Source organism: Mesoplodon bidens (assembly GCF_964165515.1).
Source record: "Mesoplodon bidens genome assembly, chromosome: 3".
Lineage (NCBI taxonomy): Eukaryota > Metazoa > Chordata > Mammalia > Artiodactyla > Ziphiidae > Mesoplodon > Mesoplodon bidens.
In genome coordinates, this window is record NC_138178.1 from 101,630,183 (window position 1) to 101,648,595 (window position 18,413).

The 18,413-nt window shown below is 40.5% G+C and overlaps 2 protein-coding genes across 4 annotated transcripts in view; both read left to right on the top strand.

The window, feature by feature from the left end:
- Positions 1-18,413, top strand: part of RYR3 (ryanodine receptor 3) — a gene marked incomplete at its 5' end in the record, with an annotated part of 572,808 nt that overhangs the window by 391,109 nt on the left and 163,286 nt on the right. For all 3 annotated transcript variants that reach the window (XM_081227519.1, XM_081227518.1, XM_081227520.1), the window contains 3 exons: positions 4,632-4,832; positions 16,941-17,043; positions 17,858-17,995. In XM_081227519.1, the coding sequence (XP_081083645.1) occupies positions 4,632-4,832; positions 16,941-17,043; positions 17,858-17,995 (442 nt within the window). The remainder of the gene's footprint in view (positions 1-4,631; positions 4,833-16,940; positions 17,044-17,857; positions 17,996-18,413) is intronic.
- On the top strand, positions 1,609-3,842 carry LOC308614448 (golgin-45-like). The gene has a single exon (XM_081228902.1). The coding sequence runs from the start codon at positions 1,766-1,768 to the stop codon at positions 2,969-2,971; it is 1,206 nt and encodes a 401-aa protein (XP_081085028.1). The 5' UTR covers positions 1,609-1,765; the 3' UTR covers positions 2,972-3,842.

The following is an 18,413-nucleotide window of genomic DNA, read 5'->3' on the forward strand; positions in this document are numbered from 1 at the left end:
CGCAGTGGTTGAGAGTCCGCCTGCCGATGCAGGGGACACGGGTTCGTGCCCCTATCCCGGAAGATCCCACATGCCGCAGGAGCGGCTGGGCCCGCGAGCCATGGCCGCGGAGCCTGTGTGTCCGGAGCCTGTGCTCCGCAACGGGAGAGGCCACAGCAGTGAGAGGCCCGCGTACAGCAAAAAAAAAAAAAAAAAAAAAATAATCTGCAGTCGAAGCTCTCTTATCCAATATGATGGGATTGGTAGGTGGTCATTTCATCAAAACATGAATACAGAGGAGAAGCATAACAAATTTTACATATGTACCTTAAATATTTTATTAAAACATAGAAATGTGCTATTCTGATGGAGGGCCAAGACCTCTTCTTTTTTTTTTTTAATTAATTAATTTTTTTTTAAAGATGTTACTTCAAGACAAATGAAAATGAAAACAAAAATTACCAAAACCTATGGGATGCAGCAAAAATAGAAGAGGGAAGTACATTGCAATAAATGTTTACATTAAAAAAAGGAGAAAGATCTCAAATAATCTAACTTGATACCTCAAGGAGCTAGAAAAAGAACAAACCAAGCCCAAATTTAGCAGAAGGAAGGAAATAAATATTAAAGCAGAAATAAATGAGATAGAAAGCAGAAAAACAATACGAAAATGTCAAAACTAAGAGTTGGCTCATTTTATTGTAACTTTTCTTAACTCTAAAATTAAGAAAATAAGTGTGCCTCCAGTAGCCAGTTTAATTGAAGCAGGTATCTATATGCACATGATCTGGGGCAAGACCTCTTCTTTAATGTAAGCCCTTGACTGGCACATAGAGTCCTCTCTTTTCCATGGATGACACCTGTCATTCACCATCTATGATTACCACTTTGGGGTCGTTAAGGTAGGCTGCAGATTTAGAGGTAATTGAAAGCAACCTGAGTGCAAAATGCTTCTAGATTTTTATGATTTCCCCCAACTTTTTATAGTTGTCTAACTCACACTCAATTTTAGCATTTAAAAAAAAAACCACCCGCTTTTCACAGATGTTGCCGAGTCATTCAACTTAGTTTTCCTATTTCATTCACCCACATGACTTTAAATGTTGTAATTATAATCACAAGTAGGACAAGCATAAGCTCTGGGTCCCAGTTTACCTGGCTGGAGCAGAGGTGTGCAGAGACTGTCCTGCTAGGTAACAGCACCCCACCACCAGAGGCCTTGTCTGTGCCCAGACACACTGGAGGGTGTTCTTGCTCCGGGCATGCAGGCTCAGCGGCCATGGCTCACGGGCTTAGCTGCTCCGTGGCATGTGGGATCTTCCCGGACCGGGGCACGAACCCGTGTCCCCTGCATCGGCAGGCGGACTCTCAACCACTGTGCCACCAGGGAAGCCCTGGAGAGTGTTCTTTAGTCACGTGTGATGGGTTAAGTGGAGGTGGGTAAATAGAATTTCTGCTTTAGTAAAAATATGAGGAACACACATAAAGTATGGCAAGTGCCTGGCACAGTGTCTGGCAAATAGCTAGTGCTCAATAAAGTATGGCTATTTTTTTCTTATTAGTATAAATTCTAATGGTGATAATATTAGTTATAACAATTGATCATAGAAAAACAATGCTGAGCTGGGCGGATTGGCTTCAGAATGCAAGAGTAGTGTGTCGAGAAGTTAGCCCAGTGAGATCTAGACGAAGAACCTGTAAAGTGAGGCCCCCTACAATAGGAAGAGTAAGAGTCTGAGAGGTTTTTTAGTAGAAGTCTTGGGGTGCATTTTTATTGGTGAAAAAAATGACTACTCTTGAAAGTTTAGAAACCAAAGTCATCCTTACTTCATCCCCAATTCAAGGAGCGGGAGATGGAATGGAAACTGAGGAACCACCTAAATCTATTGAAGTTATTCCTGGAATCCAACCTATAAAGCATCACATCCTTCCAAGTCCACGAAAGAAAGCAGTTCCATCAGAGAGCCCAGGCGTTCTTCAGCTGGGGAAGATTCTCGCTGAAAAAGCAGTGGAAGTTGAAGCTGTAAGAATATTAGTTCCCAAAGCTGCTATAACCCATGATATCCCCAACAAAAATGCAAAGGTTAAGTCTGTGGGACATCATAAAGGAGAATTACTTGGCCAGCCAGAGGGAGTTGAAGAACCCAGAAAGGAACTATCTGAGGTAAAGAATATATTGGAAAAGCTCAAGAACTCTGAAAGGAGGTTACTACAGGACAAAGAAGGTCTTTCAAACCAGCTCAGAATACAGTCAGAGGTCAATCGTGAGTTAAAAAAGCTGCTGGTGGCCTCTGTTGGGGATGATCTTCAATATCACTTTGAACGTCTAGCCCGTGAGAAAAATCAGCTTATTTTAGAAAACGAAGCCCTAGGTCGAAACATAGCTCAGCTTTCTGAACAGTTAGAATGGATGTCGATACAGTGTGATGTGTGGCGAAGTAAATTCCTTGCAAGCAGGGTTATGGCAGATGAGTTAACCAACTCCAGAGCGGTTTTACAGCGTCAAAACCATGATGCACAGCGTGCTATACAAGATCTCCTGAGTGAATGGGAACAGTTTCGTCAGGAAATGATAGCTACGCAGAAGTTGTTGGAGGAGCTCTTGGTTTCCTTGCAGTGGGGAAGAGAGCAAACTTACTACCCTAATGCGCAACCTCACAGCACAGCAGAACTAGCGTTAACAAATCACAAGTTGGCAAAAGCAGTAAATTCTCATCTTCTGGGAGATGTTGGCACTAATGGTCAAAAAAAGTTTCCATCAACAGTTGAATTCTGCAGCACCCCAGCAGAAAAAATGGCTGAAACGGTTCTATGCATTTTGGATCCAATAACCTGTACAGAGAGCTCACCTGGAAATCCATTTTCTGAGTCTTCACCAACCACCTTACTTGCTACAAAGAAAAATATTGGACGATTTCATCCCTATACAAGATATGAAAATATAACTTTCAGTTGCTGCAATCACTGCCAGGGAGAACTTATTGCCCTTTAACAGTCAATATGTTGGAGGCACACTATAGAGTCATTATTATTTGGCAGCTGGGGTTCTTTTAATGCTAGAAGTATTATCACTTTCTATTTAAATAATATATATCCCCAAAGATGTTTCATGTACTGGACTCCAGATTACCCTTTCTTAATAAATATCTCAGGGTAAGAAAAAAATGAAACTGTGTAGATATATTTAAAATAGACAATACAGGCATTACAGGATGGTTTTCCTAAAGGACTAAAAGAAAAAGATTCTGTACCTTTCTTTTAGGCTCTAATTTATTAATCTTGCTATATATTTTACATAAGCAAATTAATTTCTGTACTCTAAAGCAAGGATTGGCAGACTACAGCCTTGGGTCATATGCAGCCATACCCATTCATTTACTGTTGTCTGTGGTTGGTTTCATGTGCTACAACAGCAGAATTGAGTAGCTACAACAGGGTTTGTATGACTAGCAAAGCCTAAAATATTTACTATCTGGTCCTTTACAGAAAAAGTTTTTCTGACCCCCACTCTAAAGTAAAAGTAGCTGGCAGGGGTTGGGGAGGGAGTGGGATAGGAGTCCTTTCCCTTTTTGGTGATTTTTAGGGGCTACAAAAGAGTCTTACGGAAATACTGTGGGTGAAGGGACTACTTTAAAAATAAATGCCATATGTTAGGAAACTTTTAAATATTTTACAGCCACATTAACAAATGCTTGAGCAAAACATGTTCTCATTTTGGTTTTGTGCAGGGGATTCCATATTTTGAGTGGATGCAACTTGATATATAGAAGGAACATTCTAACTATTGAGCTTATTTTGGCAATTGCAGCACAACAGGAGTATCCAATTTGATACTTATGAAATATGGCAGAGAAAGTAGGATCTTTCTAGAACGTTGTTCAAACTCAAAAATGCAATTCATCAATTTTTATGTCTTATATATTATTATTTACTTATGACTGGCTATCGTCAAACATCCTTTTATATACCTTTAAAAATGTCCACAAAATGTTTATACCAAGTTACCCTAACTGGTTGCAGAAGTGTCAATCAGTAAAGAAATCCTCAAAAGACAAATCTGATCAAATAACAATATGTTTTAATGTAAACTTAATGGTTTTGTTTTGTTTTGTTTTGGTCTGATTCATCTGAGTTATAGTTTCAAGTGGCAATAAATTTCTCTACATTCAAAAAAAAAAAAAGAAAAAGAAAAACAATGCTGATAAACAAAGACAATGAAAGATGGGGAGGGAAGCAGAAGTCTCGCTTTCCCATCATCCAGAACCAGAAGATGTCAGGAAGGAGACCCAGTGCTCATATGTACCATTCAGTGGTGGATTCTGTACTGAGCTAGGAGCCCTGGGAAAACGCTCTCCTACATGCTGTTCTCTGTCTCCACAGGCAGACATGCTCTGTGTTTAATGAGCTCATTTTCCTGTTGTTCTCCTGGCTCAGCGGTAAAGAGCTGGGCTCTGGGTTCAAGTACTAATTCAGAGTCATCCAGTAATGGCCAACTTGGATTCCAGTAATAGCTCTATGATTACTGTGTGACACTGGGCAAGTTCCTTAAATTGCCTAAGTCTCAGTGTTACCATCTGTAGAATGGGGATGATAGCTGCTTCACCAATGTACATGAAGTATTATTATATTCACGTGTGTGTACACTTTTGCAGATGTGTGAGCTCCTCAGCTATCTCTGTGACTGTGAGCTGCAGCACCGGGTGGAGGCCATTGTGGCCTTTGGCGACATTTATGTCTCCAAGCTCCAGGAAAATCAGAAGTTCCGCTACAATGAACTCATGCAGGCCCTGAACATGTCTGCAGCCCTGACTGCTCGGAAGACCAAGGAGTTCCGCTCACCCCCACAGGAGCAGGTGAGAAGCCCCTCCTGAGCCTCCATCCCATTCCTAGGGAAGAGCTTGAACCCGACGAAGCAGGGTACACAAAGCCTTCATGGGAGGTTGAAAGACCCCGGCCAGCACCAGGAGACAGGCTAGTCCTGTGCTGAGACAACTGGGAAGCCTCGGCCAGCTGTCTTGGGTGGAAAGATAACCTTCCAAAACCACACACAGAGCCAGGCTTCCTCCTTTCCGTCTCTCGCTCATGCCACCACTCCTGTCTCTGTTAGGATCCAGCTTCTACCCCTTAGAAGCATTTCTGTCCAGTCCTTCCAGAAGTCACTACTCTCCAGCAGAGATCAACAGAATGTGGTCTGCGTTTCCTGACTCGTGAGGGCGGGTTCACAGTCTTCCTTGGCCGAGACCCTCTGGAATCCCCCCACCCCAGCCCCAGGAAGTCTGGAGGGCACGACATGGGTGAGGGAGTCCTCTCCTGGGATGTGTTGTCTCCATTCTTTGCGGTACCCCACCTCGTAGTCAGCCTCATCCAGGATGAAAGGCTGCTTTGAAAAGAATGAAAATCCTGGTGAGAAACTTGCAGATGAGGGAGGGACAGCTTGTAAAATAATAGTCTCCATTCGTCGCCGCTGCTCGGCTGCTTACATATATCCTGCAGGCCATTTGTCACAGCTCCTTCAGTTTCAAAAGAGAAGATAGATCTTCCAGTGAAGAAATTCATTTTTTGTCGTCGAAACCAAATCTTTGGATCTTATATATATTTAATAAGCAGCCTATCCATAAATTGTTGTCAATATAATTAAATGGCGAGGCCACCACAGCATGGTCCAATTACATTCCTAAAACCTATTTTATAGGCTATAGATACTTATATTGGCTTAAAAAATGAACCACCTATCTTGGCTTTTTAAGATTCCTTTGAATGATACTGGCCTTGATAAAGAGCAGACAGAGCTCCACATCTCTTTGCTAGAGGCAAAATGCGAAGGCCCTGTGGATTGGTGAGAGCAGGTACTTTGCACTGTGCTGAGAAAAATGCAGTGAGTGTGAACTATTCTTGAAGGCTTTACAGATGTTGTCGGGCTGCTTTTAGACTGGCAACAGGTGCGAACATTCCCTATTTCACTGGGCAGATGCTGACTTGTACTTGTGAAAAATGGGAAGGTAGATGAAGTGGTGATTAAAACACTGCTGTTGGGGGCTTCCCTGGTGGCGCAGTGGTTGAGAGTCCGCCTGCTGATGCAGGGGACACGGGTTCGTGCCCCGGTCTGGGAAGATCCCACATGCCGCGGAGCGGCTGGGCCCGTGAGCCATGGCCGCTGGGCCTGTGCGTCCGGAGCCTGTGCTCCGCAACGGGAGAGGCCACGGCAGTGAGAGGCCCACGTACCGCAAAAAAAAAAAAAAAAAACAAAAAACACTGCTGTTGGCTTCAGAGCCTGGTTCCCATTCCAGCTCCACCATCACTCACTGGGTAGTCTTGGGCGCATTACTTTTCTTTGTCTCTCAGTTTCTTCAGGCTGCAAAATGTGGATAATGTTTGTGAGAATCCTATGAGATAATTCATTTAGGTTGCTTAGCAGGAAATCTGTCAGGTAGCAAACATTCTGTAAGTACTACAAGCTATCATTAGTTTTAGTGTCAGAGGTATTTGCATTTGCCTCATGCCATGTTCTATGACCTTCTGTCAGTGAGCCAGTGACTAGAGTTTATGCATGTTTTCTGGCATCTCCTCAAGCCAGCCGGGACTTGGTTGTCCATCTGACACTGTCATCCCCATAGACACAGCTCATGATCCTGGATCCTAGAAGGGCCCTGCTGGCTCCACCCTCTTCTAGCCCCATTCTGCCTCCTTATCTTCTCTTCTATCATCTTTGGGACCTACCATCACTTCCTTCTTTAGCCTTCTAGACAATCCTCTGAACAATCATTTCATACCCATTTCAGAAGTCTGTATCTCAAGAACTTGAGCAGACCTCAGAATCCCTGGAAGGCTGAATAAAACACAGACTGCTGGTCCCACCTCTAGGGTTTCTAATTCAGTAGGTCTAAGGTAAGGCCTGAGAATTTGCATGTTTAGCAAGTTTCCAGGCTATGCTGATGCTGCTGGCTAGAAATGAAATAAAAACAGGGACCCTGTTACCAAATTCAGCTATCCCATCTGCCACCCCTCCCAGAGTATTCATTTCTAGAAGGAACCTACCCATAGAACTTTCGAGTAATTAAGAATTTAATATTGATAAAGGATATGGAGCATTTCAATTTCAGGGCAGAGGGATGCAGAATCACTTGGAAAATAGGATACATAGGAATTAGAATTTTAAAACAGTGATATGATTACCTCATTCTTCTGTAACCTGTGAGGATAAAATAGAAGTTTTCAGCCCTATATCCATACACTATTCAGAGAGATGAAAAAAACATACTTGGGGGATGTAACTAAGCACAAAAGTAGGTAAAGCAAAGATTAGTTCAGTGATTGTTGGCAAATTAGCCAAGCACAGTTTGCAAGACTTTCACTTTGAAAAGGACTTTCATTAAAGGGTATGACCTAGCAGAAAACTCAGTTCACTCCCCTTTGGTTACGCCGTGAGGGCTGATGGGCCACTTGCTTCCTAAGTGTTCCAACAAAAGAAAGATCATTCAGTAAGAAATTAACTTTCAGATTCTTGAAATCAGACCTTCAGATCTGATTTTTATTTAATAAACAACCCATCCATGTATGTTGCTGATATAATTACCATAATTTAACATTGTGGAACAACCACAAAAATTACTTTTCCAATCTGTTTTATCAATATTATTTTATTACAAACAATACCTCTACCTTCTGCCAGAAACTTGTTTGGAATAGAAGCTTAGAAAAAGGATCTTCCTAACAATATTAAATAAGGTTCATGGTTTAATAAATGAGACTATAAATTTTTTTCACCTAGATATCCTAAACAAAAGTAGAAAATACCCCTTTGCCTGGTGTTTGGGTTACTCTGCCTGATACAGCAAAATGGACAAGATTACCTCTAGCTACTACTTCAGTGCCTCCAGATATTCACTAACCTGGGGTCATGGGTCTGTGGAAGAATTTAGACATCCAGAAATCTTAGTGACAGCTTTATTTTCAGCAACTTTTCATTAATTTCTAAGAGCATTTCTTTCAATTATTGATATAGGCAGCAAAGCAAGTATCTAACCTTGTCACCCACAGAAATTACATATTTTTTCATATCATATTACAGAGTTCTAATACCTTGAAATATCATTTACATTCATCACTACTTCAAGATCACAGTGCAGGGCTTCCCTGGTGGCACAATGGTTGAGAGTCCGCCTGCCGATGCAGGGGACACGGGTTCGTGCCCCAGTCCGGGAAGATCCCACATGCCGCGGAGCAGCTGGGCCCGTGAGCCATGGCCGCTGAGCCTGTGCGTCCGGAGCCTGTGCTCTGCAATGGGAGAGGCCACAACAGTGAGAGGCCCGCGTACAGCAAAAAAAAAAACAAAAACACAGTGCATGTGAGACCTGTTGCTAGATCTTTTTGTACATGTTACTGTATCACAAATTTGTTTTTTATCATCTTGATCACTAGATTGCAGTATAATTGTTTCTCTTTGTAATCCTCTCTATTTTGTTTTAGGTATTAATATTAAATATTAATATAAAATATCAATCTGAGAAAACACTCCATGGGTTTCACTAGACTGTCAGAGTGGTCCATGGCACAGAAACAGTTAAGCATCTTTGACACAAAACTATAGAGGAAAAGATGACAGGCTGGCTGCAAAACATAAAACCTACATGCCAAAAAAAGTTCTATAAACAAAATTAAAAGCTCACTAAAAACTGGGAAATGTATTTGGAGTATATATCACCAAGAGTTAATAAACTGCAGATGTGCAAATCACTCACCGATTAATTTTTTAAAAGATAATCACACAACAGAAAAATGGAGGAAGAACATGGATTGAAAATATATAAACTGTGAGATAAAAACAGTCCTTCTGTGTGGAAAAACAAAGTTCAACCTCACCAATTAAATGCAAATTAAAGCAACAGAGGGCTTCCCTGGTGATGCAGTGGTTAAGAATCTGCCTGCAAATGCAGGGGACGTGGATTCGAGCCCTGGTCAAGGAAGATCCCACATGCCGCGGAGCAACAAAGCCTGTGCAACACAATGACTGAGCCTGCACTCTAGAGCCCACAAGCCACAACTACTGATCCCACGCTCCACAACTACTGAAGCCCACGCACCCGAGAGCCCATGCTCCACAACAAGAGAAGCCACTGCAATGAGAGACCCACACACGATAACGAAGAGTAGCCCCAGCTCGCCGCAGCTAGAGAAAGCCTGCGCACAGCAATGAAGACCCAACACAGCCAAAAATAGATAAATCAAATAAATTAATAAAAAAAAAAGATCAGGGCTGTTTTAAAAAAATGAAAAATAAATAAATTAAAGCAACAGAGATATGACATTTTTCACCCATTAAATTGGAAACTATTTGAAAATATGTTAACTCTCACTACCGTAATGGAGATGGCAAAGTAATACATACTCTTGTATAAATTTGGTATTAAAGCAAATTGTTGTGAGCTTTCTGGAGGTCAGTCTGGCAATTAATATCAAAAGCCATTAAAATGGCAGTTCCAGTTGGAAATTACTGGGTGGTGCATGCCAACGTGACTGCGCTGGTAGTGAGAGGTGCTTGGGTCATGCAGAGGCCTGTGGACTTTGCAACGGTCCCACAGAGACTTTGATGTAAGAAGCGGCCATGCATCTGGGAGGGTCTTGGTGCTCCGGCCGGGTGTCAGGCCTGAGCTGCCGAGGTGGGAGAGCTGAGTCCAGGACGTTGGATGACCAGAGACCTCCTGGCCCCATGTAATATTAATCAACAAGAGTTCTTCCAAAGATCTCCATCTTAACGCTAAGACCCAGGTCCACCCGACGGGCAGCAAGCTTCAGTGCTGAATGCTCCATGCCAAACAACTAGCAAGACAGGAACACAACCCCACCCATTAGCAGAAAGGCTGCCTAAAGTTATACTAAGATCACAGACACCCCAGAACACACCACCAGATGTGGCCCTGCCTGCCAGAGGGACAAGATCCAGCCCCACCCACCAGAACACAGGCACCAGTCCCCCTCTGCCAGGAAGCCTACACAAACCACTAAACCAACCTAACCAACTGGGGCAGACACCAGAAATAAGAGGAGCTATGAACCTGCAGGCTGGGAAAAGGAGAACTCAAGCACAGTAAGTTAAACAAAATGAGAAAACAGAGGAATATGCAGCAAGTGAAGGAGGAAGGTTTTTACCCACCAGACCAAACAAATGAAGAGGAAATAAGCAGTCTACCTGAAAAAGACTTCAGAGTAATGACAGGAAAGATGATCCAAAATCTCAGAAATAGAATGAAGAAAATACAAGAAACGTTTAACACGGACCTAGAAGAACTAAAGAGCAAACAAATGATGAATAACATAATAAATGAAATTAAAAATACTCTAGAAGGAATCAGTAGCAGAATAACTGAGGCAGAAAAACAGATAAGTGACCTGGAAGATAGAATAGTGGAAATAACTGCTGCAGAGCAGAATAAAGAAAAAAGAATGAAAAGAATTGAGGACAGTTTCAGAGACCTCTGGGATAACATTAAATGTACCAACATTCAAATTCTAGGGGTCCCAGAAGAAGAAGAGAAAAACAAAGGGTCTGAGAAAATATTTGAAGAGATTATAGTTGAAAACTTCCCTAGCATGGGAAAGGAAATAGTCAATCAAGTCCAGGAAGCGCAGAGAGTCCCATACAGTATAAATCCAAGGAGAAACATGCCAGGACACATATTAATCAAACTATCAAAAAATAAATACAAAGAAAAAATACTAAAAGCATCCAGGGAAAGCAACAAATAACAGACAAGAGAATCCCCATAAGGTTAACAGCTGACCTTTCAGAAGAAACTCTGCAAGCCAGAAGGGAGTGGCAGGACATATTTAAAGTGATGAAAGGAAGAAACCTACAACCAAGATTACTCTAACCAGCAAGGATCTCACTCAGATGTAATGGAGAAATTAAAACCTTTACAGACAAGCAAAAGTTAAGAGAATTCAGTACCACCAAACCAGCTTTACAACAAATGCTAAAGGAACTTCTCTAGGCAGGAAAAACAAGAGAAGGAAAAGACCTACAAAAACAAATACAAAACAATTAAGAAAATGGTAATAGGAACATACATATTGATAATTACCTTAAATGTGAATGGATTAAATGCTCCAACCAAAAGACAGAGACTGGCTGAATGGATGCAAAAATAAGACCCGTATATATACTGTCTACAGGAGACCTAGGGACACATACAAAGTGTCCCTAGGAAGTGAGAGGATGGAAAAAGACATTCCATGCAAATGGAAATCAAAAGAAAGCTGGAGTAGCAATTCTCACATCACACAAAATAGACTCTAAAATAAAGACCATTACAAGAGACAAAGAAGGACACTACATAATGATCAAGGGATCAATACAAGAAGAAGATATAACAATTATAAATTCTTATGCACCCAACATAGGAGCACCGAAATACATAAGGCAAATGCTAACAACCATGAAAAGGGAGATCAACAATAATACAATAATAGAAGGGGACTTTAACACCCCACTTACACCAATGGACAGATCTAAACAGGAAATAAATAAGGAAACACAAGTTTTAAATGACACACAGACCAGATAGATTTAATTGATATTTATAGAACATTCTACCGGAAAGTGGCAGAATACACTTTCTTCTCAAGTGCCTGTGGAACATTCTCCAGGATAGATCATATCTTGGGTCACAGATCAAGCCTAGGTAAATTTAAGAAATTGAAATCATATCAAGTATCTTATCTGACCACAACGCTATGAGACTAGATGTCAATTACAGGGAAAAAAACTGTAAAAAATACAAACACATGGAGGCTAAAAATATACTAGTAAATAACCAAGAGATCACTGAAGAAATAAAAAAAATACCTAGCAACAATAACAATGAAAACACAATGATCCAAAACCTATGGGGTGCAGCAACAGCAGTTCTAAGAGGGAAGTTTATAGCAATACAATCCCACCTCAAGAAGGAAGAAAAATCTCAAATAAGCAACCTAAACTTACACCTAAAGCAATAAGAGAAAGAAGAAGAAGAAAAACAACAAAAAACCCCAAAGATAGTAGAAGGAAAGAAATCATAAAGATCAGATCAAAAATAAATGAAAAAGAAATGAAGGAAACAGTAGCAAAGATTAACAAAACTAAAAGCTGGTTCTTTGAGAAGATAAACAAAATTGATAAACCATTAGCCAGACTCATCAAGAAAAAAAGGGAGAAGACTCAAATCAACAGAATTAGAAATGAAAAAGGAGAGGTAACAAGTGACACTGCAGAAATACAAAGGATCATGAGACGTTACTACAAGCAACTATGTGCCAATAAAATGGACAACTGGGAAGAAATAGACAAGTTCTTCGAAAAGTACAATTTTCCAAGACGGAACCAGGAAGAAATAGAAAACATGAACAGACCAATCACTAGCACTGAAATTGAAACTGTGATTAAAAATCTTCCAACTAAAAAAAGCCGAGGACCAGGAAGCTTCACAGGTGAATTTGATCAAACATTTAGAGAAGAGCTAACACCTATCCTTCTCAAACTCTTCCAAAATGTAGCAGAGGGAGGAACACTCCCAAACTCATTCTACGAGGTCACCATCACCCTGATACCAAAACTAGACAAAGATGTCACAGAAAGAAAACTACAGGCCAATACACTGATGAACATAGGTGCAAAATTCCTCAACAAAATACTAGCAAACAGAATCCAACAGCACATTAAAAGGATCATGCACCATGATCAAATGGGGTTTATCCCAGGAATGCAAGGATTCTTCAGTATATGCAAATCAATCAATGTGGTACTCCATATTAACAAATTGAAGGTTAAAAACCATATGATAATCTCAGTAGATGCAGAAAAAGCTTTTGACAAAATTCAAAACACATTTATGATAAAAACCCTCCAGAAAGTAGGCATAGAGGGAACCTACCTCAACGTGATAAAAGCCATATATGACAAACACAGCCAACAACATTCTCAATAGTGAAAAACTGAAAGCATTTCCTCTAAGATCAGGAACAAGACAAGGGTGCCCACTCTCACCACTGTTACTCAACATAATTTTGAAAGTTTTAGCCACGGCAATCAGAGAAGAAAAAGAAATGAAAGGAATCCAAATTGGAAAAGAAAAACTGTCGCTGTTTGCAGATGACATGATACTATACATAGCAAATCCTAAAAATGCTACCAGAAAACTACTAGACCTAATCAATGAATTTGGTAAAGTAGCAGGATACAAAATTAATGCACAGAAATCTCTTGCATTCCTATACACTAGCAATGAAACAACAGAAAGAGAAATTAAGTAAACACTCCCACTTACCATTGCAACAAACACTCCCATTTACCATTGCAACAATAAAATACCTACAAATGAGCCTACCTGAGGAGACAAAAGACCTGTATTCAGAAAACTATAAGACACTGATGAAACAAATCAAAGATGATACAAACAGATGGAGACATATTCCATGGTCTTGGATTGGAAGAATCAACATTGAGAAAATCACTGTAGTACCCAAAGCAATCTACAGATTCAGTGAAATCCCTATCAAACTACCTATGGCATTTTTCACAGAACTAGAATAAAAAATATTACAATTTGTATAGAAACACAAAAGACCCCAAATAGCCAAAGCAATCTTGAGAAAGAAAAACGGAGCTGGAGGAATCAGGCCCCCTGACTTCAGACTATACTACAAAGTTACAGTAATCAAGACAGTATGGTACTGGCACAGAAATAGAAATATAGATCAATGGAACAGGATGGAAAGCCCAGAGACAAGACCAAACACATATGGTCACATTATCTTTGACAAAGGAGGCAAGAATATACAGTGGAGAAAAGACAGCCTCTTCAATCAGTGGTGCTTGCAAAACTGGACAGCTACATGTAAAAGAATGAAATTAGAACGCTCCCTAGCACCATACATAAAAATAAACTCAAAATGGATTAAAGACCTAAATGTAAGGCCAGACACTATAAAACTCTTAGAGGAAAACTTAGAGGCAGAACACTCTATGACATAAATCACAGCAAGATCCTTTTTGACCCACCTCCTAGAGTAATGGAAATAAAATAAAAAATAAATGAATGGGGGGCTTCCCTGGTGGCGCAGTGGTTGAGAGTCCGCCTGCCGATGCAGGGGACACGGGTTCGTGCCCCGGTCTGGGAGGATCCCACATACCGCGGAGCGGCTGGGCCCGTGAGCCATGGCCGTTGGGCCTGCGCGTCCGGAGCCTGTGCTCCGCAGCGGGAAAGGCCACAACAGTGAGAGGCCCACATACCGCAAAAAAAAAAATAAAATAAAATAAAATAAATGAATGGGAACTAATGAAACTTAAAAGCTTTTCGCACAGTGAAGGAAACCATAAGCAAGACAAAAAGACAACCCTCAGAATGGGAGAAAGTATTTGCAAAAGAAGCAACTGACAAAGGATTAATCTCCAAACTATACAAGCAGCTCATGCAGCTCAATATCAAAAAAACAACCCAGTCCAAAATTAGGCGGAAGACCTAAACAGACATTTCTCCAAAGAAGATATACCGATTGCCAACAAACACATGAAAGAATGTTCAGCATCACTAATCATCAGAGAAATGCAAATCAAAACTACAGTGATGGATCACCTCACACCAGCCAGAATGGCCATCATCAAAAAATCTACAAACGATAAATGCTGGAGAGGGTGTGGAGAAAAGGGAACCCTATTGCCTGTTGGTGGGGATGTAAATTGATACAGCCACTATGGAGAACAGTATGGAGGTTCCTTAAAAAACTAAAAATAGAACTACCATATGACCTAGCAATCCCACTTCTGGGCATATACCATGAGAAAATCATAATTCTAAAAGAGACATGTACCACAATGTTCATTGCATCACTATTTACAATAGCCAGGACATGGAAGCAACCTAAGTGTCCATCGACAGATGAATGGGTAAAGAAGATGTGGCACATATATACTATATATTACTCAGCCATAAAAAGAAATGAAATTGAGTTATTTGTAGTGAGGTAGATGGACCTAGAGTCTGTCATACAGAGTGACGTAAGTCAGAAAGAGAAAAACAAATACCCTATGCTAATACATATGTATGGAACCTAAAAAAGAAAAATGGTTCTGAAGAACCTAGGGGCAGGACAGGAATAAAGATGCAGACGTAGAGAACGGACTTCAGGACACGGGTGGCAGGGGGAAGGGGTAGCTGGGACGAAGTGAGAGAGTGACATGGACTAATATATACTCCCAAATATAAAATAGATAGCTAGTGGGAAGCAGCCACATAGCACAGGGAGATCAGCTCAGTGCTTTGTGACCACCTAGAGGGGTGGGATAGGGAGAGTTGGAGGGGGAGGCTCAAGAGGGACGGGATATGGGGATATATGTATACATACAGCTGATTCACTTTGTCATTGAGCAGAAACTAACACAACACTGTAAAGTAATTACACTCCAATAAAGATGTAAAAAAAAAATCATAAGGGAAAAAAAAGCCATTAAAATGTTCAAACATTTTGGTCCAGGCATTTCACTTCTGTGCGTTTATCCTAAGAAACTGATCAGAGAAATTCAAACCAACTTTATTTTACAAGGATAAAAAAAATGGAAACAACTTAAATATTTCATAGCAGATCATTAATTTTACATGCATTTTATATAAACTGCTTTCATCCTTATGATGAAATGCAATGCACCTGTTAAAGATCAGGTTAAGAGAATTTTAAAATGCTTGAGATAAATTAAGTGGAAAATTTGAGTTTCAAAAAGTTTATTTAGAGTGTGATCTCAATCTGCATACATAAAGATATTAACTAAAATATTAACAGTGGCTGTCTTTGAGTGGGGAGATCACAGTAAATTTTCTTCCTTAGGTAATCTCCAAGTTTTGTGTAATTAATAAATTACCTTTATAATCAGAAAAAAGTGAAAGCTACTTTTATTTTTTTTTAGCATCTCATAGTTTATGGCTTTATTTCATTAGTGTAGTTTTTCTTTTTATTTATTTATTTATTTTGCGGTATGCGGGCCTCTCACTGCTGTGGCCTCTCCGGTTGTGGAGCACAGGCTCTGGACGCGCAGGCTCAGCGGCCATGGCTCACGGGCCCAGCCGCTCCGCGGCATGCGGGATCCTCCCGGACCGGGGCACGAACCCGCGTCCCCTGCATCGGCAGGCGGACTCTCAACCACTGCGCCACCAGGGAAGCCCTAGTGTAGTTTTTACATCTTTGTATTCTCATGACTCATCTCTCAAAAGATCATTTGAAATGCCCTAGATGCATGACTTTTTTCTCAGAATCATGCATTCTTTCTTAAAGAGAGGAATTAGAGCCATAGTCACCAAAATAATTATTCTAAAGAAGAAGAGCAGAGACAGTATCTTGGTGATGCAAAGCAATATTGCTGGAATTTTTTCTTTTTCTTTTTTTATTTGTAGTGGGTTTTTTTTTTCCCAGTTATTGAGATCTGGTTAACGCATAACACTGTATAGTTTAAGGTATACAACATAATCGTTTGATATATGTATATATGGTGAAATGATCACCACAGTAAGCTTAGTTAACATCTATCACCTCACATAGTTATGAATTTCTTTTTCTCATGATGAGAACTTTTAAGATCTACTCTCTTAGCAATTTTCAAGTACAGTATTGTTAACTATTGTCGCTATGCTATACATTACATCCCCAGGACTTATTCATCTTATAACTGGAAGTTTGTACCCTTTTTAAAAATTTTTATGTTTTACTTTTTATTGAAGTATAGTTGATTTACAGTGTTTTAGATGTGCAGCAAAGTGATTCAGTTATAGAAAGCTACTTTTAAATGTTGGCCATCTTTACCCCCCAAAAAATCATCATCATCATCATCAAGTTAAATAAAATTTGCAAAGAAATATTAGGTGTCTGACTAAGATTGGATCTGAGTTCTTGGGGCAGACATTGAGAACCAACCAGCCATTCTTCTTTGTCCCTCAAAGATCAACATGCTTCTTAACTTTCAACTGGGGGAGAACTGCCCGTGCCCAGAAGAGATCCGGGAGGAGCTGTATGACTTCCACGAGGACCTTCTCATTCACTGCGGTGAGCTTCCGAGATAAAAGCTTTATGAAAGACAAGTCTGTTCATGATTCCTTCATTAGAAGCTCGGGGTGGGGGGGGTTGCGAAGTTAGTTTTCTATTTAAAATTACAATACTAATTGTCCAAGAAATGATTCTCTCCAAAACTACTTGGGTCAGAGAAGATACAGGACATCATCCTGGCATAATACATAACTGAAACTACTACCTAGAAGAAATTTTGCTGAGATCTAAGAGAGAACTGGGTCTCTAAAGAAGGAAAGAAAAGAACTGATCTTTATATAAACCTCACCCAATTTATCTCAGGTTAGATAGTTGGGACTCTGCTCCCAGCTGAGCCAGGATTCTGATCCCCTTTGCTTTTTAGCTTCTGCAGTGATGTAAGTATGGCCATGTCTGCCCTTAAGGATTCGAAACCAGCCATCCCTGCTTAGATACATATCTGCTCGTTTTAAAGTGGCTCTCAGCAATTGTGCTGCTTGTACATGGGTGGATTGAGTACTATGTGGATAAGAGATGACTTTTTCATTTGAAGTAATTCATGGTTAACTCTTTGGACACTCTAGAGCCCATTTTGGGTATGGGTTAGAAAAAGTTAAGTCTTGGGATTGAAATTACTTAATGTTCTTGTATACAAGAAATCATCTTTTTAAACAACTTGCCAAAAGACATGATGTAGATAAATACTTACGGGAGGCTGCCTATAGTATCCTTAGAAAGTTCCAAAGGGTGGAAAGCAGTGTTTCTATGTTCCTTCCATCATCTGGTGGCTTCATGTACTGTTTGAGGTTATCACTCTGTTATGTGACTTGCTTAGGGGTTCCCCTGGAGGAAGAGGAAGAGGAGGAGGAGGACGCCTCCTGGACTGGAAAATTCCGTGCCTTGGTGTATAAAATCAAAGGCTCTTCCAAGCCAGAGAAGAAGCAGCCGACAGAGGAGGAGGAGAGATGCCCTAGTAAGTTCCAGTGCCTTTCAATCACACTGCCCCCAACCTGGAGCTCTTCTAAGACTTAATTAAGATCACGGACTTTCTAAGCAAATTCTGTGGGATAGAGAAGGGCTGCTTAGCTAGCTTCAAGGAAGCGTTCTGTTATAATTTGTAGAACTTATTGCTATGTGTTGGGGGCTATGCTTTTCTTCTGACTTAACGAACTTAATTGGAGACGTCTTTTAGGGATGGATTGCTTGGTGGGTCTGCTCTTGTCTGTTTACTTTTAAATGCCTGTAAACAGATTTCTGTTCTTTCTTTTATGTTTTCCTAATCTTCCCCTTCTAACCACTGTTGTTTCTGTCACTTTTGTTTGTGGTTCCTTAGCGATGAAAATTGCCCCAGCAAGGAAATAACGTAATAATAATAAGGCAGAAGTAAAGGG

What these genes read in the sequence shown, in the direction of transcription:
- LOC308614448 (XM_081228902.1), top strand. Translation starts at nt 1,766, where the DNA reads ATGACTACTCTTGAAAGTTTAGAAACCAAAGTCATCCTTACTTCATCC.